General features: G+C 42.7%; 1 protein-coding gene across 7 annotated transcripts in view; it reads left to right on the plus strand.

Moving 5' to 3' along the window:
• Positions 1–26,283, plus strand: part of PIK3CG (phosphatidylinositol-4,5-bisphosphate 3-kinase catalytic subunit gamma) — a 147,856-nt gene that overhangs the window by 46,791 nt on the left and 74,782 nt on the right. For 6 of the 7 annotated variants that reach the window (XM_077264771.1, XM_077264775.1, XM_077264774.1 and 3 more), the window contains one exon: positions 18,150–18,215. The exons of the other annotated variant lie outside the window; for it this stretch is intronic. In XM_077264771.1, the coding sequence (XP_077120886.1) occupies positions 18,150–18,215 (66 nt within the window). The remainder of the gene's footprint in view (positions 1–18,149; positions 18,216–26,283) is intronic. 7 annotated transcript variants of the gene reach the window in all.

A 26,283-nucleotide genomic window follows, 5' to 3' on the forward strand; every position in this document is an offset into this window, starting at 1 on the left:
GGGGGTTACTTACACTTGGCTGTGGGTCTTCTCCGCTGGTCTCTGGCTATTCTTCCCTGGGCCCCGGCTCTTCATCCCTGGGCTGCGGACGATTTTCTCATCCTCCGACATCTTGGTGGTGGCGAGTCCGTGTCACTGGAGGAGGAAGAGTGGGAGGAATACAGAAAAGTGGGGTCCTCTCCCTCACTATCAGCTTCAGAGGCAGTAAAGGAATATGCCTCCTCTGCTGAGTACACCCTTTGTGACTGGGATGAGCGGGACATTGTGTGTGTGTGGTGTGTGTGCGTGTGTAACAAAAAAAAAACCTTTATTATAGTGTGCGTATATGTGCGAGTGTTTGGTGAAACTTTCTTCTGCAGGTGGGGGCTATCAAGTGTGAGGGGGCTGTCAGGCGCGGGGGGGCAGGGGGGCCTGTCAGGTTCTGGAGGGCTGAGGAGATGCAGCAGCAGATGGAGGCGAAGATGGAGACGGCAGCAGGGGGTGATCGGGGTGATCACTGGGGTGGGGGGTGATCACCGGGGGGCAGGAGGGGGCTGTCAGGCGTGGGGGAGCTGAGGAGATGCAGCATCGGCAGATGGAGGCAGAGATGGAACTGACAGCAGCAGGGGGGTGATCAGGGGGGCAGGGGGTTATCGGGGTGATCACTGGGGCAGGGGGGTGATCACCGGGGGGCAGGAGGGGGCTGTCAGGCGTGGGGGGCTGAGGAGATGCAGCATCAGCAGATGGAGGCAGAGATGGAACCAGCAGCGGGGAGGTGATCGGGGTGATCACTGGGGTGGGGGGGTGATCACTGGGGTGGGGGGTGATCACGGGGGGCAGGAGGGGGCTGTCAAGTGCAGTGGGCTGAGGAGATGAGGCAGAGATGGAACCAGCAGCAGGGGGGGTGATCTGGGGGCAGGGGGTGATCAGGGTGATCATTGGGGTGGGGGGTGATCACCGGGGGGGCAAGAGGGGGCTGTCAGGTGCAGGGGGGCAGAAGCAATGCAGCAGAAGATGTAGCCAGCAGCAGGGGGATGATCGGGGGGAGCGAGCTGAGGTGGAATCGGATGGTAGAGGGCAGCAGAGGGGACAGCACATCGTTCTTCAGCTTCCACAGACGGTATGAGGCTGGAGAACGAGGGCAGCCATACTTTACTCCAACCTGCCTCATCTGATTGGAAAGCGAGCGTCACATGGACGCTAGCTCCAATCAGATCTTGAGGGCGTGACAAAAAGGTCACCCGAAGCGATCGTAGCCCCAAGCGGGGGCAAAGCCACCCCACTTGGTGTCAAGTATAGGTCACCCTGTACCTGCAGGTCGGGTGACATTTCAGTGACCCCGGTCACCCGACCCGCAGGAACGCGATCCCGCCATGATGCCACATAGGTGTCACAGTCGGATTGGCACCAACTTTCATAACGCCTACGTGGCGTCACAGGTCAGGAAGGGGATAAACTCATTGAGAAGATCATAAGGGTACAAATTTAGTAAGATACAGTTGTGCTCAAAAGTTTACATACCCCGGCAGAATTTTTGCTTTTTTTGGCATTTTTCAGAGAATATGAATGATAACACCAAAACTTTTTCTCCACTCATGGTTAGTGGTTGGGTGAAGCCAGTTATTATCAAACTACTGTGTTTTCTCTTTTTAAATCATAATGACAACCCAAAACATCCAAATGACTCTGATCAAAAGTTTACATACCCTGGTGATTTTGGCCTGATAACATGCACAGAAGTTGACGCAAATTGGTTTGCCTGGCTGCTAAAGGTAGCATCCTCACCTGTGAACTGTTTTCTTGTAATCAGTGTGTGCATAAAAGCTGAGTGAGTTTCTGGGATCCAGACAGACCCTTGCATCTTTCATCCAGCCACTGAGATTTCTGACCTGTGAGTCATGGGGAAAGCAAAAGAATTGTCAACGGATCTACAGGAAAAGGTAGTTGAACTGTATAAAACAGGAAAGGGATACAAAAAAATATCCAAGGAATTGATAATGCCAGTCAGCAGCTTTCAAACTGTGATTAACAAATGGAAAATCAGGGGCTTTGTAAAAACAAAACCACGGTCAGGTAGACCAACAAAAATTTTGTCTACAACTGCCAGGAAAAATTGTTCAGGATGCAAAGAAAATCCCACAAATAACAGCTGAAATACTGGACTCTCTGAAAACTAGTGGCGTGGCTGTTTCAAGATGCACAATAAGGAGGCATTTGAAGAAAAATGGGCTGCATGGTCGAGTTGCCAGAAAAAAGCCATTAATGTTGTGAATTTGGATTCTGGGCTCCCCCGGTGGCTACTGGTGGAATTGAACTGGTGTCTTCATCTTCTCTGTTCACCTGTTCCCATCAAGATGTGGGAGTCGCTATATAACCTTGCTGCTCTGTTAGTTGCTTGCCGGTCAACAATGTTATCAGAAGCCTCTCTGTGCTTGTTCCTGCTCCTAGACAACTACTAGATAAGTTGGACTCTTGTCCATGTTTGTTTTTGCATTTTTGTTCCAGTTCACAGCTGTAGTTTCGTTACTGTGTCTGGAAAGCTCTTGTGAACAGGAATTGCCACTCTGGTGTTATGAGTTAATGCCAGAGTTTTAAAGTAATTTCTGGATGGTGTTTTGATAGGGTTTTCAGCTGACCATGAAAGTGTCCTTTCTGTCTTCTGCTATGTAGTAAGTGGACCTCAAATTTGCTAAACCTATTTTCATACTACGTTTGTTATTTCTTCTTGATTCACCGCCAATACATGTGGGGGGCCTCTGTCTCCTTTCGGGGTATTTCTCTAGAGGTGAGCTAGGACTAATATTTTCCTCTGCTAGCTTTATTTAGTCCTCCGGCTGGTGCTGGGCATCTAGAATCAACGTAGGCATGCTACCCGGCCACTGCTAGTTGTGCGTTAGGTTTAGTTCATGGTCAGCTCAGTTTCCATCTTCCAAGAGCTAGTTCCTATATATGCTGATGCTATGATCTCTTGCCATTGAGATCATGACAGTTTGACCGGCCCACTAAAGGGTTAAAATCCTTGGCTGAGAAAGGAGAGTAATAAGTAGTCTGCTGAAATTTTTTTTTTTTTTTTTTTTCTCTCCTTTGAATGGCTCTGTGTCCACCTGTTTGCAATGGATCTTCAGAGTGTAACTGCAGGTTTGAATAATCTCGCCACGAAGGTACAAAATTTGCAAGATTTTGTTTGTCATGCACCTGTATCTGAGCCGAGAATTCCTTTGCCGGAATTTTTCTCGGGGAATAGATCTGGGTTTCAGAATTTTCGAAATAATTGCAAATTATTTTTGTCCCTGAAATCTCGCTCTGCCGGAGATCCTGCACAGCAGGTCAGGATTGTGATTTCCTTGCTCCGGGGCGACCCTCAAGACTGGGCTTTTTCATTGACACCAGGGGATCCTGCGTTGCTCAATGTGGATGCGTTTTTTCTGGCCTTGGGGTTGCTTTATGACGAACCTCATTTGGAGCTTCAGGCAGAAAAAACTTTGATGTCCCTATCTCAGGGGCAAGATGAAGCGGAAATTTACTGCCAAAGATTCCGTAAATGGTCTGTGCTTACTCAGTGGAATGAGTGCGCCCTGGCGGCGACTTTCAGAGAGGGTCTCTCTGATGCCATTAAGGACGTTATGGTGGGGTTCCCTGTGCCTGCGGGTCTGAATGAGTCCATGACAATGGCTATTCAGATCGATAGGCGTTTGCGGGAGCGCAAACCAGTGCACCATCTGGCGGTGTCCACTGAGAAATCGCCAGAGAGTATGCAGTGTGATAGAATTCTGTCCCGAAGCGAGCGGCAGAATTTTAGACGGAAAAATGGGTTGTGTTTCTATTGTGGTGATTCTACTCATGTTATATCAGCATGCTCTAAGCGCACTAAAAAGCTTGGTAAATCTGTTTCCATTTGCACCTTACCGTCTAAGTTTATTCTATCTGTGACCCTGATTTGCTCTTTGTCATCTATTACCACGGACGCCTATGTCGACTCTGGCGCCGCTTTGAGTCTTATGGATTGGTCCTTTGCCAAACGCTGTGGGTATGATTTAGAGCCTTTGGAGACTCTTATTCCTCTGAAGGGGATTGACTCCACCCCATTGGCTAATAATAAACCACAATACTGGACACAGGTGACTATGCGTATTAATCCGGATCACCAGGAGATTATTTGCTTTCTGGTGCTGTATAATCTACATGATGATTTGGTGCTAGGATTGCCTTGGCTGCAATCTCACAACCCAGTCCTCGACTGGAAAGCTATGTCTGTGTTGAGCTGGGGATGTAAGGGGGCTCATGGGGATGTACCTGTGGTTTCCATTTCATCATCTATTCCCTCTGAAATTCCTGAGTTCCTGTCTGACTATCGTGACGTCTTTGAAGAATCCAAGCTTGGTTCGTTACCTCCGCACCGAGAGTGCGATTGTGCCATAGATTTAATCCCGGGTAGTAAATACCCAAAGGGTCGTTTATTTAATCTGTCTGTGCCTGAACATGCTGCTATGCGTGAATATATAAAGGAGTCCTTGGAAAAGGGACATATTCGTCCATCGTCATCTCCCTTAGGAGCCGGTTTTTTCTTTGTGTCAAAAAAAGACGGCTCTTTGAGACCATGTATTGATTATCGGCTTTTGAATAAAATCACTGTTAAATATCAATACCCATTGCCGTTGCTGACTGATTTGTTTGCTCGCATAAAGGGGGCCAAGTGGTTCTCTAAGATTGACCTTCGTGGGGCGTATAATTTGGTGCGAATCAGGCAGGGGGATGAGTGGAAAACCGCATTTAATACGCCCGAGGGCCACTTTGAGTATTTAGTGATGCCTTTTGGTCTTTCAAATGCTCCGTCAGTTTTCCAGTCCTTTATGCATGATATTTTTCGCGATTATTTGGATAAATTTATGATTGTGTATCTGGATGATATTTTGATTTTTTCGGATGACTGGGACTCTCATGTCCAGCAAGTCAGGAGGGTTTTTCAGGTTTTGCGGTCTAATTCTTTGTGTGTGAAGGGTTCTAAGTGTGTTTTTGGGGTACAGAGGATTTCCTTTTTGGGATATATTTTTTCCCCCTCTTCCATTGAAATGGATCCTGTCAAGGTTCAAGCTATTTGTGATTGGACGCAGCCCTCTTCTCTTAAGAGTCTTCAGAAATTTTTGGGCTTTGCTAACTTTTATCGTCGATTTATTGCTGGTTTTTCGGATATTGCTAAGCCATTGACCGATTTGACTAAGAAGGGTGCTGATGTTGCTGATTGGTCCCCTGATGCTGTGGAGGCCTTTCGGGAGCTTAAGCGCCGTTTTTCCTCTGCCCCTGTGTTGCGGCAGCCTGATGTTGCTCTACCTTTTCAGGTTGAGGTCGACGCTTCTGAGATCGGAGCTGGGGCAGTGTTGTCGCAGAAAAGTTCTGACTGCTCCGTGATGAGGCCTTGTGCCTTCTTTTCCCGTAAATTTTCGCCCGCTGAGCGGAATTATGATGTTGGGAATCGGGAGCTTTTGGCCATGAAGTGGGCTTTTGAGGAGTGGCGCCATTGGCTTGAGGGGGCCAGACATCAGGTGGTGGTATTGACTGACCACAAAAATTTGATTTATCTTGAGACCGCCAGGCGCCTGAATCCTAGACAGGCGCGCTGGTCATTATTTTTCTCTCGGTTTAATTTTGTGGTGTCATACCTACCGGGTTCTAAGAATGTTAAGGCGGATGCCCTTTCTAGGAGTTTTGAGCCTGACTCGCCTGGTAACTCTGAGCCCACAGGTATCCTTAAGGATGGAGTGGTATTGTCAGCCGTTTCTCCAGACCTGCGGCGGGCCTTGCAGGAGTTTCAGGCGGATAGACCGGATCGTTGCCCACCTGATAAACTGTTTGTTCCTGATGATTGGACCAGTAGAGTCATCTCTGAGGTTCATTCTTCTGCGTTGGCAGGTCATCCTGGCATTTTTGGTACCAGGGATTTGGTGGCAAGGTCCTTCTGGTGGCCTTCCCTGTCACGAGATGTGCGAGGCTTTGTGCAGTCTTGTGACGTTTGTGCTCGGGCCAAGCCTTGTTGTTCTCGGGCTAGTGGATTGTTGTTGCCCTTGCCTATTCCTAAGAGGCCTTGGACGCACATCTCGATGGATTTTATTTCAGATCTGCCTGTTTCTCAGAAGATGTCTGTCATCTGGGTGGTGTGTGACCGTTTCTCTAAGATGGTCCATTTGGTTCCTCTGCCCAAGTTGCCTTCTTCTTCCGAGTTGGTTCCTCTGTTTTTTCAAAATGTTGTTCGTTTGCATGGTATTCCTGAGAATATCGTTTCTGACAGAGGGACCCAATTCGTGTCTAGATTTTGGCGGGCATTCTGTGCTAGGATGGGCATAGATTTATCTTTTTCGTCCGCTTTCCATCCTCAGACGAATGGCCAGACCGAGCGGATTAATCAGACCCTGGAGACATATCTGAGGTGTTTTGTGTCTGCTGACCAGGATGATTGGGTTGCTTTTTTGCCATTGGCGGAGTTTGCTCTCAATAATCGGGCCAGCTCTGCCACTTTGGTGTCCCCGTTTTTCTGTAATTCGGGGTTTCATCCTCGATTTTCCTCTGGTCAGGTGGAATCTTCGGATTGTCCTGGAGTGGATGCTGTGGTGGAGAGATTGCATCAGATCTGGGGGCAGGTGGTGGACAATTTGAGGTTGTCCCAGGAGAAGACTCAGCTTTTTGCCAACCGCCACCGTCGTGTTGGTCCTCGGCTTTGTGTTGGGGATTTGGTGTGGTTGTCTTCTCGTTTTGTCCCTATGAGGGTCTCTTCTCCTAAGTTTAAGCCTCGGTTCATCGGCCCATATAAGATATTGGAGATTCTTAACCCTGTTTCCTTCCGTTTGGACCTCCCTGCATCCTTTTCTATTCATAACGTTTTTCATCGGTCATTATTGCGCAGGTATGAGGTACCGGTTGTGCCTTCCGTTGAGCCTCCTGCTCCGGTGTTGGTTGAGGGTGAGTTGGAGTACGTTGTGGAGAAAATCTTAGACTCTCGTGTTTCCAGACGGAGACTCCAGTATCTGGTCAAGTGGAAGGGATACGGCCAGGAGGATAATTCTTGGGTGAATGCATCTGATGTTCATGCCTCTGATCTGGTTCGTGCCTTTCATAGGGCCCATCCTGATCGCCCGGGTGGTTCTGGTGAGGGTTCGGTGCCCCCTCCTTGAGGGGGGGGTACTGTTGTGAATTTGGATTCTGGGCTCCCCCGGTGGCTACTGGTGGAATTGAACTGGTGTCTTCATCTTCTCTGTTCACCTGTTCCCATCAAGATGTGGGAGTCGCTATATAACCTTGCTGCTCTGTTAGTTGCTTGCCGGTCAACAATGTTATCAGAAGCCTCTCTGTGCTTGTTCCTGCTCCTAGACAACTACTAGATAAGTTGGACTCTTGTCCATGTTTGTTTTTGCATTTTTGTTCCAGTTCACAGCTGTAGTTTCGTTACTGTGTCTGGAAAGCTCTTGTGAACAGGAATTGCCACTCTGGTGTTATGAGTTAATGCCAGAGTTTTAAAGTAATTTCTGGATGGTGTTTTGATAGGGTTTTCAGCTGACCATGAAAGTGTCCTTTCTGTCTTCTGCTATGTAGTAAGTGGACCTCAAATTTGCTAAACCTATTTTCATACTACGTTTGTTATTTCTTCTTGATTCACCGCCAATACATGTGGGGGGCCTCTGTCTCCTTTCGGGGTATTTCTCTAGAGGTGAGCTAGGACTAATATTTTCCTCTGCTAGCTTTATTTAGTCCTCCGGCTGGTGCTGGGCATCTAGAATCAACGTAGGCATGCTACCCGGCCACTGCTAGTTGTGCGTTAGGTTTAGTTCATGGTCAGCTCAGTTTCCATCTTCCAAGAGCTAGTTCCTATATATGCTGATGCTATGATCTCTTGCCATTGAGATCATGACACATTAATGTGCAAATGCCACAAGCTATCTCACCTACAATATGCAAAACAGCTCAGAGACAAGCCTCAAAACTTCTGGAACAAGGTAATTTGAAGTGATGAGACCAAAATTTAACTTCTTGGCCACAACCATAAACGTTACATTTGGAGAGAGGTCAACAAGGCCTATGATGAAAGGAACACCATTCCTACTGTAAAGCATGGAGGAGGATCGCTGATGTTTGGGGGATGTGTGAGCTACAAAGGCAAAGGAAACTTGGTAAAAGTTGAAGGAAAGATGAATGCAGCAAGTTATCAGTAAATACTGCTGTGCATGGGATGTACTTGGACTTTCCAACATGACAACAATCCAAAACACAGGGCCAAGTCGACCTGTCGTTGGCTACAGCAGAGCAAAGTGAAGGTTCTGGAGTTGCTATCTCAGTCTCCTGACCTCAATATCATTGAGCCACTCTGGGGAGATCTCAAGCATGCAAATTCATGCTAGACAGCCCAGGAATTTACAGGAACTGGAGGCTTTTGCCAAGAAAAGTGGGCAGCTTTAACATCTGAGAAAATAAAGAACCTCATCCATAACAACCACAAAGGACTTCAAGCTGTCATTAATATAAGAGGGGCAATACACGGTATTAAGAAATGGGGTATGTGAACTTTTGATCAGGGTCATTTGGATGTTTTGGGTTGTCATTATGATTTAAAAAGAGAAAACAGTAGTTTGACAATGACTTCACCCAACCACTAACCATGAGTGGAGAAAACGTTTTGGTGTTACCATTCATATCTCTGAAAAAAGGCTAAGAAAGCAAAAATTTTGCTGGGGTATGTAAACTTTTGAGCACAACTGTAGATGAAGTATATACCATTAATTCAGGGTTGCAGAGATGAAAATAAAAATGCAGGCTTTAAAGCAGTACAATGTACTAAACAATGGGCAAAAAATTCTAAGTGCAAAGAAATTGTGGAAAAAAACACTATTTTTTTGGGGGGGTTGTTTTTAATTGTGTGGTAAAAAAATTACCTAGCAACATTATTCTCCAGGACAGTATTATTATGGCCAATCTTGAACATTTTTTTGTTTGTGTCACCATTTTCTGAGACTCATAACTTTTTAATTTTTTTTCCAGTGATGCAGTTGTACGAGGGCTTGTTCTTTGCACCCTGAGCTAGTGGTTTTTTATACCATTTTGGGGTAAATGATCACTGTTTTATTGCTTTTTATTGTATCTTTTTTTCGGGGAAGTGCAGAGATCGAACATTTACATTTTCTTCTCTTTTTGGCAATGAATGTACGGTTGAAATACTTTTATATTTTGTTCAATTGGAATTTTTGGAAACAACAATAACAAACATGTTCATTTTATTTATTCTTTATTTTTGAAGGAAGAAAAGGGGAGGAGTGATTTTTTAAGAGTTGCTTATATTTATTTATTTTTTTTACTTTTTATTTGTTTTTCTTAATTTTTTTAGAACCCTTAGGGAACTTGAACCTGTGATTGTTTGATCGCTTATACTATGTATTGCAATACTACAGTTATAGTGAAATTGCAGTTCTTCCATGTCACTCAGGCTGTGGCTGAGCTTCACATGAGGACCAAGATTGCAATTATGGGGGCCTTCAGCAGTCCCAGGTTGCCTATCAGTTCCCAACAGTTGCGTTGCAGGGTGCCGATGGTAGCCAGTGTGCCCTTGCAATGGCATCATTTAAATGCTGCTGTCAGAGATTGACAGAGGCTTTTACATGTTTAGGGTACGTTCACACAGGACTTTTTTGCTGCTTTTTTTTGCTGCTTTTTTTTATGCTAATTTTCAGCTGCTTTTTACAGTACCAGTAAAACCTATGAGATTTCAGAAATCTCATGCACACACGTTGGTTTTTTGTTTGATCAGTTTTTTCTGCTTTGCTGCTTTTTTTGGACATAGGGCATGTCACTTCTTTCAGCGTTTTTGCAGCGTTTTTGCAGCGTTTTTTCACCCATTGACTTGAATGGGTGATGAAAAAAACGCTGCAAAAACGCTGAAAAAACGCATGTAGCATTATTTGCTGCGTTTTTTGTGCAGAAAATCATGGCCAGCAGGAAGGGATCTCACAGCCAAGAGCTTAGGGGTGTGGTTAGTGAGGTGTGAAGAGCCATTGTGAGCCATTGTGAGGTGTGAAGAGCCATTGTGAGGTGTCCTGTTTGTGATCTATTGTGAGGGAGTTCCTGGTAGTGAGGTGTGAAGAGCCATTGTGAGGTGTCCTGATTGTGATCTATTGTGAGGGAGTTCCTGTAAGTGAGGTGTGAAGAGCCATTGTGAGCCATTGTGAGGTGTGAAGAGCCATTGTGAGGTGTCCTGATTGTGATCTATTGTGAGGGAGTTCCTGGTAGTAAGGTGTGAAGAGCCATTGCCAGGTGTCCTAGCAGCTGAAAATTGGCATAAAAAAAGCAGCAAAAATCTGCAGCAAAAATCTGCAGCAAAAAAGTCCTGTGTGAACGTACCCAAAAAACGCACCAAAAACGCACCAAAAAAACGCACCTAAATTAGCATAAAAAAAAGCAGCAAAAAAAAGCAGCAAAAAAGTCCTGTGTGAACGTACCCTTAAACTGTAGCGATTAAGCTAAATCCAGACGCAGCAATTACATGCAGATACCAGCCAAGTACCACAGGTCCTGAACTGGCTTCATATTTTCCTTAGTAATCTCTGATGAAAATGTACACATGTGTGATTTGTTCATTAATGTGGTAATTAAAAGAAACCTCTCACCAGGTTTCCCAATGTAAACTACAAAGGCTTGCAAAAGTATTCACACCCCCTCCTTGAATTTTTACTTATATTGTTACATTACACCCTGTGTTTAAATATTTTTGTAATTCAATTTGTGTGTGATGCATCAGCAATAAATAGTCTAAGTTGGCGAAGTGAAGTGCGAAAAATATAGGCATAAATTAAATTTATGGGATTAAACAACTAAAAATTGACATGTCCATATGTATTCACCTCTTTTGCTATGAAGCCTCTAAAAATTTCTGGTTCAATAAATTATCTTCAAAAGTCATTAAATCATAGAATGTTAGAGTTGGATGTGACTTCCAGGGTCATTGTGTCCAATGATGAATGATGGACATGAGTCTGTCTATTTTTTCTGGCAAATAAATTTTTTTTAGGATGTGTGCTATATTGGTCCTTAAAATAATTTTGCTAGATAAACCAGCACATAGCTCTGTGGAATTGTATTATCATGTTTTTAAGAAATTATTAAAAACTATATTTTATTATAATAATCCACTTGGTCGGTGATTTCTTAAATTGTGGATAATAGATACTTTGGTACTCTGTGATAGCATCGTGTCCAATCCCCTGCTCAATGAAGGATTCACTAAACCATCTCAGACAGATGTCTGTCCAGCCTCTTTTTCAAGAATTCAATTGAAGGAGAACTCACCACTTCTCATGGCAGCCTGTTCCACTCATTGTTCACCCTCACTGATCAAAAGATTTTTCTTACCTGTATCTTCTCCCTTTCAGTTTCATTCTATTTCTTCTTGTGTTTCCATGTGCAAATGAGAATAAGGATGATCCCTCTACACGTGACATCTCTTCAGATTTTTTAGATTTTTGTAGACAGCTATTACGTCTCCTCATAGCCTTCTTTTTTTTGCAAGCTAAACATTCCCAGATCCTTTAACCCCTTTACCCCCCAAGCCTGTTTTCACTTTCATGACCAGGCCAAATTTTACAATTCTTCCCAGTGTCATTTTATGAGGTCATAACTCAAAGTCTTCAATGGATCCCTCTGATTCTGAGATTTTTCTTGACATATTGTGTTTTCTGATAGTGATAACATTTCTTAGATATGACTTGCTTTATTTGTGGAAAATTTTTAAAAATTGGGCGAAAATTTTGAAGATTTCACAATATTCAAACTCCATTTTTAAGTCATTAAATCAGTTTTGAAACATATTGTTTTGTTAGGAAGTTATAAGGGTTAAAAGTTGACCAGTGATTTCTCATTTTTCCAACAAAATATATAAAAAACATTTTTTATAGGGACACATCACATTTGAAGTGGCTTTGAGAGGCCTATATGTCAGAAAATACCAAAAAGTGACACAATTTTCAAATTGGTACCCCTCAAGGTGCTCAAAACCACATTCAAGAAGTTTATTAACCCTTCAGGTTCAGGAAAGGAAGCAATGTGGAAGGAAAAAAATTACATTTAACCTTTTGTTTCACGAAAATTTTACTTCAGACCCAATTTTTGTTATTTTCACAAAGGTAACGTAAGAAAATTAACCACAAAATCTGTTTTGAAATTTCTCTGGAGTATGCCGATGAGGAGTAAAATCACTGGGTGCACGGTAGAGTTCTGAAGGGAAGGAGCACCGTTTGACTTTTCGAATGCAAAATTGGCTGGAATCTAGAGCAGATGCCATGGCGCTGTTGGAGAGCCCCTGATGTGCCTAAACAGTGGAAACCCCCACAAGTGACCGCATTTTGGAAACTAGACTCCACAAGGAGGTTATCTAGATGTGTGGTAAGCACTTTGAACCCCCAGGTGCTTCAAAGAAAATTATAACATTGAGTCATGGAAAGAAAAAAAATCACTTTTTTTCAACAAAAATGTTATTTTAGACCCCAAGTTTTTTATTTTCACAAGTGTAGAAGGAGAAAATGGACCCCAAAATATGTAACACAATTTCTCCTGAGTATGCTGATACCCCATATGTGGAGGAAAACTAATGTTTGGGCGCACGGCAGGGCTCAAAAGGGAAGGAGTGATGTTTAGAATGCAGGCTTTGATAAAATGGTCTGTGGTCATCATGTCGCATTTGGAGAGCCCCTGATGTGCCTAAAAAGTGGACCCCCCCCCAAAAAAAGTGACCCCATTTTGGAACTGATCTAGTGTTTCCTGGTATGTGAATTTTATAATTTAGTGGCATACTTAAGTTGTATAGAGTGAATTAGGTTGGCTTAAGTTAATAGTGTAGAGTGCATCAGGTTGGCTTACATGAGTTGTGCAGTGTACATCAGTTTGGTACGCTTGAGTTGTGTAGTGTACGTCAGCTTGGCATAGAGGAGTTGTTTAAGTCAGAAAGTAATTTAGTAGTCTATGGATATGTGGTACAGTTTGAAGCATTCTTTTATACACAGGCCAGGTTTGTTGGGGCTGGTGTTGCATTGATAAGTGGCGTACTTGCGTAACTTGTGTACCTCCTGTAACACACTTGGCACCTCTTTTTCGACCTTCCTTTCTTTGTGGTTTCAGGGGATTCTCCAGGGAAATGTTGGCCTGGTACGATATGAGCACATTCAGTTCCTGAAGTACTGGGGGCCACTCCTTCCTCACATCCAAAGATTAGGGCCTTCATCACTACCTTCTGAAACTGAAGGTGCAACGTACCTGTCTTACCTGCACATTGTGATAGCACGTAAGTGTTATACATTGCCATCTGAATGATGTGTACAGACAGATTCTTGTACCACACCTTGGCTTTTCTCATGGCACTGTACTACTGGAGGGCTTGATCAGAGAGATCAACTCCCCCCATGTTCTTGTTGTATCCCAGTACACAGTTTTTTTTTTGGTGACCTGTGAAGACGTACCTTGTACAGAGGTCGGGGTGCTGCCTTCATCATGTATGGTGGTCAAGAATAGGACATCCCTCTTGTCCTTGTAGTTGACCACCAGCATATTATCCTACATTGAGTTCTCCACTCACCCTTTCTGCCCAATTAAAAAAAAAATAGACAGGGACAAAAAAGTAATGGAATACAGCGAGAATGAGTTAGGATCAGTAATTTTCTGATCAGCTCTCAGTGGCTGCCGGATGCACAAAACAGAAAAAAACAATTAAGTACTGATCAGTGCTCAACGGCAGAAAGGGAGGTTGGTGGGAGAGGGTGAAGAGGGGGATTTGGGGTGGATTAGGAAAGATCAGGAACAGATGAGGTAATAATCAGAAACGTCTTGTGACTGCTCTCACATCTGTAAGACAGAATGAGGAAATGCAGAGCGGTCACTGAGAGCTCAGTTTGCATCTGCACTCTGATTGGTTATCGTCCAATCGCACTAACCAGGGCTGGCCCTGGTGACCCTGTGGTTTCTAGGCTCCAGCCTAGGATCGGTACTCTTATAGCACAAATTGTAGGCTGGACATCCATGTTTCAGGCAATTTCCTTGTCTGAAACACTGAGAAACGCTGTGATTGGCTGTTCAGAATTCAACAGCCAGTCACAGCAATCGTAGTAGCTTTGCAATGTCTGCAAATATGATTAATATACCTTCAGTTCCCTTAACTAGATCATTTATAAAAAAAATATTGAACAACACTGGGGCCAGTATGGAGCCTTGTAATACTCCACTTGCAACACTCTTCCAATTGGATGTGCAACCATTTATTCTCACTCTTTGAGTACGATCACTAAGCCAATTATGAAACCACCTAACTATAGCCTTGTTAATCCCATGCTTGGTAATTTTTAAAATAAAGATAGTATGAAATACTTTATCAAATACTTTGCGGAGATGATATATACTATATCTACTGCATTTCCATGATCCACCCAGTCAGTGATTCTGCAATCTTAGTGAAAGGAAGTCCACCTGTGTGCAATCTAAGGCTATGTGCACACGTAGGAAATGTGGTGCAGAATTTTCTGCACTAAATCTGCATCTCCTGGCAGAAAACGCAGGTGCAAATTTGATGCAGTTTTTGTGCGTTTTTGTTGCAGATTTTGTGCAGTTTCTGTGCAGTTTTTGTGCAGTTTTTGTGCAGTTTCTGTGCAGTTTTTGTGCAGATTTTACCGGTGCTGATTTTTATCATGGAGGGGTGCAGAAATGCTGCAGAACTGCACAAAAGAAGCGACATGCACTTCTTTGAAATCTGCAGCGTTTCTGCGCGGATTTTTCTGCACCATGTGCACAGCTTTTTTTTTCACATTGATTTAGATTGTACTGTAAATCACAGTGCAGATCTGTAGCGGTTCTGCAGCAGAAAAAAACGCTGCAGATCTGCACTAAATCTGCACTAAATCTGCATCGTGTGCACAGGCCCTAAGTGTCATATGGTCTGTCAGTAAATACATACCTTTTCTGAAAGGCCACAAAGGCTGCAGTAATTTAACAAGAGGCATCACTGACCAAACCATACCATGAAGATCAAGCAGATTGTCAGGGACAATGTTGTTGAGAAGTACAAATCAGGGTTTAGTTATAAAAGAATATCTCAGTCAAGGATACCCCACGAGGGGAGCTTTTGCATGGTGCCCCAGATCGATGTCGATTGATTTTGTATTTCTTTAATTTTCTTACTATTGCACCAACAGTTGTCTCTTTCTCTCTCAGTCTCAGCCCATTCAAGCTTTGTGCAGGCCTATGATCTTGTCCTTGACATCCTTAGAAAGCTCTTTGGTCTTGCCCATGTTGTAGAGGTTAGAGTCTAAATGATTAATTGAGTCTGTGGACAGGAGTCTTTTGTAAAGGTGACTATGTAAGACAACTGTCACTAATGCAGGTAACGAGTTGATTAGGATCGTCTAACTGGTCTGTAGGATCCAGAACTCTAAGGGTATGTGTCCACGTTCAGGTTTGCTTCAGGCTTTGGTCAGGATTTTATGCAGGTAAAATCCTGACCAAAAATGCACCTGAGGTCACTGGCAGGTCACCTGCGGTGTTCCTGCGTGTTTTGCTCATTGTAGCAACATGCTGCATTCTGAAAAACGGGAAAAACGCATGCGTTTTTTAATGCACAGTGGAGACGGGATTTCATTAAATCCCCTCCACTATGCTGTAACATCTGGACGCTGCGTTTTTGACGCTGCGGCTCAATGCTGCGTCAAAAACGCAGCGTTTCCTGAACGTAGACACATACCCTAAGGGTACCGTTACACTAAACGATTTACCAACGATCACGACCAGCGATACGACCTGGCCGTGATCGTTGGTAAGTCGTTGTGTGGTCGCTGGAGAGCTGTCACACAGACAGCTCTCCAGCGACCAACGATGCCGAAGTCCCCGGGTAACCAGGGTAAACATCGGGTTACTAAGCGCAGGGCCGCGCTTAGTAACCCGATGTTTACCCTGGTTACCATTGTAAATGTAAAAAATGTAAAAAAAAAACCCAAAACACTACATACTCACATTCTGGTGACTGTCACGTCCCTCGCCGTCAGCTTCCCGCACTGACTGTGTCAGTGCCGGCCGTAAAGCACAGCACAGCGGTGACGTCACCGCTGTGCTCTGCTTTTACTTTACGGCCGGCGCTCACAGTCAGTGCGGGAAGCTGACGGCGAGGGACGTGACAGTCACCGTAATGTGAGTATGTAGTGTTTTTTTTTTTTACATTTACAATGGTAACCAGGGTAAACATCGGGTTACTAAGCGCGGCCCTACGCTTAGTAACCCGATATTTACCCTGGTTACAAGCAAACACATCGCTGGATCAGTGTCACACACGCCGATCCAACGATGACAGCGGGTGATCCAGCGACTAAATAAAGTTTCAAACGATCTGCTACGACGTACGATTCTCAGCGGGGTCCCTGATCGCAGTAGCGTGTCAGACACAGTGAGATCGTATGTATATCGCTGGAACGTCACGGATCGTGCCGTCGTAGCGACCAAAGTGCCACTGTGAGACGGTACCCTTAATGTTTGGTAGGGGATCAAATACTGCAAAATGCAAATCAATTTATATAATATATACAATGTGATTTTCTGCATTTTATTTTTAATATTCTATCTCTCAATGTTAACATTAACCTACCCTTAAAATTATACATTGTTCATGTTCTTGTCAGTGGGCAAATCCTACAAAATCAGCAAGGGATCAAATACTTATTTCCCCCTATATATATATATATATATATATATATATATATATATATATATATATATATATATATATATATATATATATATATATATATATATATATATATATATATTAGATAGGTAAGTAGAATAAAAACCGGCAATTCATGTGTCGCGTACATGGAATAGGTAGAATAGATATAAACACATAGAATACATAAATATATATCATCACTTAAACAAAAAAGAACCTATACACGTTTTGTATCTTTGAACTCGAAATTTCCTGGAGAATCATAATAGGTCAGTTTTAGCATTTACTGAACAAGGTAAAAAAATAACAATTGTGAAATTGCACTTTTTTGCAATTTTACCACACTTGGAATTTGTTTCCTGTTTTCCAGTACACTATATGGTAAAAACATATAGGTTCACTAAATGCAAAAACTGACCTGCCATTGTGATTCTCTAGGTCATTACGAGTTCATAGACACCTAATATGTCTAGGTTATTTTTTGAACCTAGCAAAAAAGCCAAACAAAAAACAAGTGTGGGATTGCCCTTTTTTTGCAATTTCACCGCACTTGGAATTTTTTCCCGTTTTCTAGTAAAAGACATGGTAAAACCAATGGTATCGTTCAAAAGTACAACTCGTCCCGCAAAAAATAAGCCCTCACATGGCCATATTGACGGAAAAATAAAAAAGTTATGGCTCTGGGAAGGAGGGGAGTGAAAAACGAAACCGCAAAAACGAAAAAGGGCCGCGACTTGAAGGGGTTAATCCAATTGAGAATTTGTGGTCAGAGTTGACAATTGCTGTTCATCAGAGGAAACCAGCTAACTTGAAGGAGCTGGAGCAGTTTTGCTTTGAGGAATGGACAAAAATCCCAGTGGCAAGATGTGGAAAGCTCATAGAGACTTATCCAAAGTGTCTTGTAGCTGCAATTGCTGCAAAAAGAGGCTCTACAAAGTACTGACTTTAGGGAGTGAATAATTATGCACACTGAACTTTTCAATTATTTTCTCTTATTCCTTGTTTCCTTCACAATAAAAAGAAAACCACATGTTCACAGTTGTAGGCATGGTCTTTACGTGAACTGATGCAAACCCTCAAAAAAAACAAACTGTGAAATGCCAGGTTGTGAGGTAGCAAAACACAAAACAGGACGTGAATACTTTTGCAAGCCACTGTATATCCACCACCTTTCAGTTATATTTAAAAGCCATCAAAAACCCATCAAAAGTGCCCGATTCCACCGCATATCTAAGAAAATGCCTTTTCTAATCCTCTGGCGCCATATGCTAATCGGTGTGGTATGGTTTTATATGAGAAAAAAACACTATAAAAAATGTCCATGAGTACATTAGTTAAAATCATGTTATTTTCACAAACCACATAAAAAGGCAGCAAAAAAAGGACGTCTTACACTCTGACCTCAACTGATAAAGAAATCATGTTTTTTATTATTTCTCATTTACAGGCTGTTAAGTTTGAACCATATCATGACAGTGCTTTATCCAGGTATTTATTGAGACGTGCATTAAGGGTAAGATATTTATTTTATCAATATATTCTTGTTTTACTTTAAGGATGGGCATACTGCTAGTGTTTAAGTACTCCATAATATAAGTTTAGTTATAGTAGAGCAGTTTAACAACAGCAGTATTTTGTGACTCATCAATAGGACATGTTATAATACTGATTGTCTAGAGTCCAGTGTCTGGGTGCCCCAAATACTCTAAGGGTATGTGCACATGCTGCGGATTTTGCTGCGGATCCGCAGCGGATTTGACGCTGTGGATCCGCAGCAGTTTTCCCAAAGTTTACAGTACCATGTAAACCTATGGGAAAAAAATCCTCTGTGCACATGCTGCGGAAAAATCCGCGCAGAAACGCAGCGGATTATTTTCCGCAGCATGTCAATTCTTTCTGCGGATTCCACAGCGGTTTTCAACCAGCACCAATAGGAAAGTGCAGTTGAAAACCCGCAGAGGAATCCGCAGGAGAAACCGCGAGAAAATCCGCAGTGAAAACCGCAGTGGTTTTGCACTGCAGATTTTCCAAATCCGCAGCAGAATCCGCAACGTGGGCACATACCCTAAGGCTATGTGCACACGTAGAATGGTCCACTGCGGATTTTTCCACAACGGATTTTATAAATCCGCGGGGCAAAAACACTGCGTTTTTCCTGCGGATTTATAGCAGATTTACCGCGGTTTTTGTGCGGATTCCACTGCGGTTTTCTATTATGGAGCAGGTGTAAAACCGCTGCGGATTCCGCACAATGAATTGATATGCTACGAAATGTAAACCGCTGAGTTTCCGCACGTTTTTTTCCGCAGCATGGGCACAGCGTTTTCGGTTTCCCATAGGTTTACATTGTACTGTAAACTCATGGGAAACAGCTGCGGATCAGCATCAAAATCTGCATCGTGTGCACAGAGCCTAAGAAAGGAATGGTTTTAATCCCAGCAACATGTGGAGAGCAGGATATAGATGTATTGTTCTCCATTCACATAAATAAGAAAGTTACAGAAAGTAGGTACTCCCTGTCATGGGGTTCGGCTGCTGGCATTGCCTCTGATGCTAACAGCTGCCAGCCAGTACTTCTTATGCTATGTTTCCACGTTCAGTATTTGCTGCGGAATGGACACTGCGTACAGCCGCAGCGTCCAATCCGCAGCGTCCAGATGTTACAGCATAGTTGATGGGTTTTATGAAATATAGACCTGCGTATACACACATGCGGCCCATCTTTATAGACCACAGCATGTCTATTTATCTTGCGGAGACACTCAGTCTCCGCAAGATACTGTAAATAGCACCGTTCTATGTATAGGATGCGGTGATTCCTCATGTGTTCAATGAACGCATGCAAAATCACAGCGCGAACAAAAGCTGGTAGTTCTTTGGAAGAGGTGGGTGTCCACTGCGTCCAAAGTGCTTGGAATACGCCACGTGGAAACATACCCTTTTAACTCTAAACCCTATCAATAGGAAGCCCCGCAATCAAAATAATTAACTACACCTTTTAAGGCCACGTGCACACGTTGAGTATTTGCTAATTTTTTTTACCTCAGCATTTGTAAACCAAAACCAGGAGTGGAACAGTCAGATGAAAAGTACGGTATAATAGAAACACGTCACCAACCACTTCTGTATTCATACAAATACTGATGTAAAAAAGTCACCTAACATTCAATGTGTGCACGTGGCCTCAGACTATGTGCACACAGTGCTTTTCAAAGAGTTTTTCTATTTTGGAGCAGAATCTGAGCAGCAATTCTCCAAATCTCAAAACTTCTCAAAAACTTGGAAGTTCCCTCTCAGTGGCTACGTGGATAAAGAGTCTTTTTGTTGGATTTTATAAACGGAAACTGAGCAGAACCTCCAACTTTTTGAAGAGTTTTACATTTTTGAGGAGGATATGAAGAGTTTCTTCTCAGTTTCTGCTCCAAAAGCTCTTCAAAAAGATCTTTAGGTTGTAAACACATTGGCCAGAAATACTTGTGGGCTTACTTTGCTGAGCAGAAATCCTAAAGTATGTTCATATGGAGTATTTTATGTGGATTTTTCCAGCTGAAAAATTCCCAACCTCCAAAAAGAAAAAAAGCTTTAAACATTTTTAGTCTGATTTTATGTTAATGCTTTTTTTTGTGTAGGACTTTGGTTTGCTTCAATTTATCAAGTAGTTAAATTTCGAGTCTTTTTCTGTAGCAGAAATACCCCAAAGAATTGTCACTTTCCTTTATTTCCAAGTGAAAAGAATAGCGCCATGTGTTCTATAGAAGTGTTTTCTCATTTACCCTTTAAGGCCAGAGCCTGTTTTTTTTTCACCTTCATAACCAGACCATTTTTTTAAATTCTAACCAATGTCACTATATGTGGTAATAACTCTGGATCGCTTTGATGGGTTCCACTGATCGTGAAACTTTTTTTTTCTTCAAAATATATTGTACTTCATAATTGTGGTTAATGTACATCCATATTTTTTGCATCTGTGAAAATATCAGATTTTTGCGAAACTTTTGCAATTTCAAAACTTTTAGTTTTACACCCTTAAATCAGACAGTTACCGTATTTTTCGGATTATAAGACATGCTCTTTTTTTGTGGGGAAAATGAGTGTGCTTCTTATAATCCATATTTAGCTTACTGGGAGGGCGACTGCAGTGGAGCGTGGTCCCAGGAGGCAGGGTCGCTGCTGCAGGAAACCGATTGCGGCAGCAGGAGTGGGGCGATGCTGCAAGCTCCGGGCTGGGAGGGAAGGGGATGTTCAGCAGTGCGAGGCTACGGTGGGCTCCCCAGGCATTTACAAAATGTCAGCGGAGTCCCCGCACTTCCCATCCTTTTCACCGGACTTCAGGAAAATGGCTGCCAGAGGCGGCCCGTCCGCAGATTGAGCCCCCCCGGTAAGCTACCGTAAAAGAAAATTATAAGACGCACTGCCATTTTATAAAAAAAAGTTTACTAATTTTCAACCCAAAATTTGGGGTGCTTCTAACCTGCAATAAATGGTATACAGTATATCACACAAAATAGACAATAAATAATATTTAGCACATGTCTTCTTTACATCAGCATTATTTTTATTTTCAATTTTTTGGGGTAGAAAGTTGGAGGGGTTAAAAGTTTATCAGCAATTTCTAATTTTTTCAGCAAAATTTCCAAAACCAATATTTTTAGAGACCACATCACATTTTGACATTTTAAAACTGCATTCCTCAAAGTGTTAAGAACCACATTTGAAAAGGTTATTAACCCTTTAGATGCTTCACAGGGACTAAATCAATATGAAATCTGTTATGCAATTTCTCCGGAGTATGCCGATATTCCGTTTGTAGTGGAAAACTACTGTTTGGACGCACGGCAGGTCACGGAAAGATACCATTTGACTTTTGGAATGCAAAATTGGCTGGAATAGATAGTGGATGCCATATCACATTTGCAGAGCCCCTGAGGTGCCTAAACAGTGGAAACACTTCACAAGTGACCCCATTTTGGAGACTACATCTCTCAAGGAATTTATGTAGAGGTGTGGTGACTTGGTGAGCACCACAATTTTTTTTATTTTCACAAGGATAACAGGAGAAAATGGACAATGCAGTTTGTTGCATAATTTCTCACCGATACCCCATAGGTGGTAGAAAATTACTGAATACTATTGTTTGGGCGTATGGCTCAGCTTGGAAGTGAAGGGATGCCATTTTGTCTGAAATAGATTGTGGACGCTATGACACATTTGAAGAGACCCTGACATGTCAAAACAGCAGAAGCCACCACAAGTGACACCATTTTGGAAATTACACCATAAATGCCAATTACGTATGTGGATGCTAAATGTGGTTTAGGTATATTGAGGCTCAGTAGAGAAGGAGTCATTTGAATTTAGGAGCGCAGAATCTGCTGGATTTCTTTTGGGTGGCGAGGAGCCATAGCACTTTTCCAGAGCCTTAGTGCTACCAGTAATGTGAACACCTCCTATATTTCCATTAATAGAAGATGGACTTGAGTGGGGACTTGTTTTTTTTTTTAAGAGTGAGTTAAAGCTTTTACATACAGTGGCTTGCTAAAGTATTCAACCTCCCTTGGTTTTTTACTTATTTTGTTACATTACCACCTGTGTTTAAATATTTTTGTGATCTGATTTGTGTGTGAGGAATCAGCACTAAATAGTCTAAGTTGATGAAATGAAGTGAGAAAAATATAGACAGAAATTAAATTTATGGGATCAAGTAACTTAAAACTGGCATGTGCATATGTGGCACCCCAGAAGTCTGGTTGCCACAGTGGCATTGCCTCCCTCACAGGGAGTAATCTCATGCCTGGAAGCAAGGAGGGGTGCCCCTTACCAGGTGTCAGTAGGAGAGAAGTTGAGCAGAACCTGGGAAGTAGAGCTGTGATTAAACTCGCCCCAGATCTGAGCGCTAGGAACCGGATACCGGAGTCCGTGGTTGCGCGGGTACTGACGTCCTGACAGCTAAATCCAGAGGGCAGGGGACTGCATGTCTCCTGGCCCGATCTAATACCTGGCAGCACAGCAGCATACCAGAGCCTGGAGCTGAGACAAAGGAGTGGCACCTGTGATAGGCTCGAGCTGCCTGCCATGCGGGCAATGGTTTGTTTTTAAAACAGAAAGACAGTCAGCAGCAGGAGGGTGAGCTGTTAGGCAGCAAGGAAAAAGGGAGGACAGCGCAGAAGGAAGGCCTCTGTACCTACCTGGACAGATGTATCCAAAAATTGCTTCAAGGCTGCCCGGCTCTCTATTACGATCTGTTACCAGTACCCCGGTCTGTACTATCAACCAGGAAAAGAAAACTACAGCCCTTGTGTCCTTCAGTGATCTCTTGCGCCATGAGTCCTGCACCACAGGGTACACAAAGCCTGACATAAATGGAACCGGCAGCCCTGGGGCCCTGCTCCACCTGTGGGGAACAGAACTATCCCAGCTGCATCACCATCAGCCCCAGCGGTCTCCGTTAGCAGTGTCGACCATCCGTTGCCGAATACCACAAGTGGCGTCACGTTAAATCCCATATACATATTACCCATTTTACGGCACAGCCAGGGCCACGGAGTCGGGTCACGGCTTGTTACTTCCCCAAAAGAAGTGTCTGACCCGGTTCCGAGTACCCCACGGCCCTGGTGGGCGTGTCACATATGTATTCACCCCTTTACGATAAAGCCGCTAACTAGTTTAAGACCTTAATTAGCCTGTTAGGGTTATGGCTTGTTCACTCTCATCATTGGGAAATGCCAGGTGATGCAAATTTCCCAGCATTATACAGACCCAGCCTCCTCTAACCTTGTGTCCAAAAAAAGCTGCCTAGCACCCTGAAAATGGTGGAGGCCCACAAAGCTGGAGACAGCTATAAAAAGATAGCAAAGCGTTTCAATCTTCAGAAAGATTTAGCAGACTCCGGAGTTGTGATACCTTGTTCTACTATTCATTGACAGCTGCACAAATATGGCCTTCATAGAAGAGTCATCAAAAAAATACCTCTCTTGCATCCTCAGCATAAAATTCAGTATCATAAGTATGGAAAAGAAGATCTAAACAAGCTGATGCATTTTGGAAACAAGTTCAGTGGACTGAAGAGGTTAAATAGAATAATTTGGCTATAATAATCAAAGGTATGTGTAGACTAGAAAGGGCACAGAATTTCAGGAAATGAACATCTCGACAACCATTAAGCATGGGGGTAGATCAATCATACATTGGGGTTGTGTTGCAAGAACTGGCACAGGGAACATTTCACAGGTAGAGGGAAGAATTTATTCATTGAAATTTCAACAAATTCTTGATGCAAACATAACACCATCTGTAAAAAAGCAGAAGTTAAAATGAGGATGGCTTCTACAAATGAGTAATGATTTTAAACACACGTCAAAATCCACAATAGCCTACCTCAAAAGGCGCAAACTGAAGGTTTTACAATGGCCCTCACAGTCCACGGATTTTAACATCATTGAAAATTTGGAAAATTTGTAGCTAGACCTCAAAATAGCAGTGCATACAATACAACCCAGGAATCTAACAGAACTGGAAGAATTTTCCAAAGAATGGATGAAAATCCCTCAAACAACAATTGAAAGACTTTTGTCTGGGTACAAGCTATGATAATACTTTCAAAAGGGGGTGCTACTGGGTACAAACCATGCAGAGTGCCCAAACTTTTGCATTGGCCAATTTTGCTTTTTGTCATTTTTAAATGTAAAAGATAAAAATATTTTCTTTTTTTGCCTAAAATACAAAGGAATGTGTCATATTTAACTATAAGCCTTTTAGAGATCATTTCATCTTCAATTTGCTTAACTGTTCACCATAACAGTAATTTAGACCAGGAGTGGAAAAAAGTTTACATGCAACTGTACACACCTTTTCAGAAAGGCCACAGAGGCTGCAACAATGTTAAGCAAGAGACATCACTAATCAAATAACACAATGAAGACCAAGGAGATCTCAAAATAAGTCAGGGATAAAGTTGTTGAGAAGTATAAGTCATGGTTGGGTTATAAAAAAAAAAAGTATCCCAATCTCTTTTGATCCCCCGGAGCACCATCAAATCCATTATCATCAAATGGAAAGAACATGGTACCACAAAAAACCTGCCAAGAGAGGGTTGCACACTAAACTGTCAGCCCAGGCAAGGAGGACATTAATCAGGGAGGCAAAACAGAGACCAAAGGAAACCCTGATGGAGCTACAGAGTTCCCCAGCAGAGACTGGATTATATGTCCATGTGATCACAATAAGCTGTACACTTCATAGAGGTGGCAAGAGTGGGCAGAAAAAAGCCTTTACTTACACACAAAAATTATGGGGGTGTTTGTTTCACAATAAAACACATGAACTGATGCAAACCCACGAAAAAAACTGTGAAATTCCAAGTTGTAAGGTAGCAAAACACAAAAAATACACGAAAAATGCCAATGCGGTTGTAATACTTTCGCAAGCCACTATCATTTTGGATCACATTTATCCTATGCTCTACGCAGAGAACTGACATCAGTGTTTCCATCTAAGGCCACGTTCACACGTTCAGTATTTGGTCAGTATTTTATTTTTTATTTTATTTGTAAGTCAAAACCAGTAGTTGGCCCAAAATGCAGAAGTGGTGTATGTGTATCTGTGCCCGGTGCCACCTGCTTCATTTATTCATCCATCTGTTTTACTTACTATTTTCTATTGCCCTGATTGACCCATGGGGGTGCTACCTTGGAAGCCTGCTACATTCTGTCAGGTAGTATAGGTCACTATATAGTGTGGTCATCTACAGCCACTCAGGGATCTCTCATCACGGTTCCCTGGATGGTTTGGCGGGTGGCACTGTGGCTTGATCATATTACTGGTCTTGGTCATATGTATTCTTTGCTATGTCTTTGCAAATTTTAAATGTTTTTAACCTTGGTATGTAGTGTTTCAGCATTGTGGTGTAATAAAATTTATATATACTTTTTGGTTAAATCATTGTCCTGGTGATCCCTTTTGTTTGCATGCTACTCTTTTTCTTCTGTTCATTATCCTGTGTATGTGTATCTATTATACTTTTGCTATGATTGCTCCACTCCTTGTTTTGGCTTAAAAATACTGAAGTAAAATACTGACCAATTACTGAACGTGTGAACTTGACCTAAATCTATGAATGACATGATTCAGATGAAACTCCGATGGATCCAATCACTATGATGACGCAGCAGAGCTACTCTAGACTAAGTCTGGCCTCTGTTTTGCAGCATCCAGGTTTTAAGAGGTGCACAAAACTGTGGCTGACCGCGCTTGTGTACATGTTTAAAAAGATGGACACTGACAGATCATAGGCAGCCACAGTGTCCCCATCTACCTCATTGTAGGGAATCTTCCAACAAGGTTTTAATCTGAATCACATATTTCAGAAATTTACACAGAAACCCCAGTGTAAAAGCTCAATGTAGCGCACAGGATAAATGTGCGCCGAGCCTTACTGCGATCTTTGGGAGGCAGAATGAACAAATCAACAGCAGGTGAAGAATTGGTTTCATTTATTGTTTTGCACAGTTCACTGTGCTGTAGAATTGATTAGGCAACTTTATTTGGGTCGGTACAATTTGCTTTTTGAGGGTTTTTTATGTCGT

Source organism: Ranitomeya variabilis, chromosome 5 (assembly GCF_051348905.1).
Source record: "Ranitomeya variabilis isolate aRanVar5 chromosome 5, aRanVar5.hap1, whole genome shotgun sequence".
NCBI classification, from domain to species: domain Eukaryota; kingdom Metazoa; phylum Chordata; class Amphibia; order Anura; family Dendrobatidae; genus Ranitomeya; species Ranitomeya variabilis.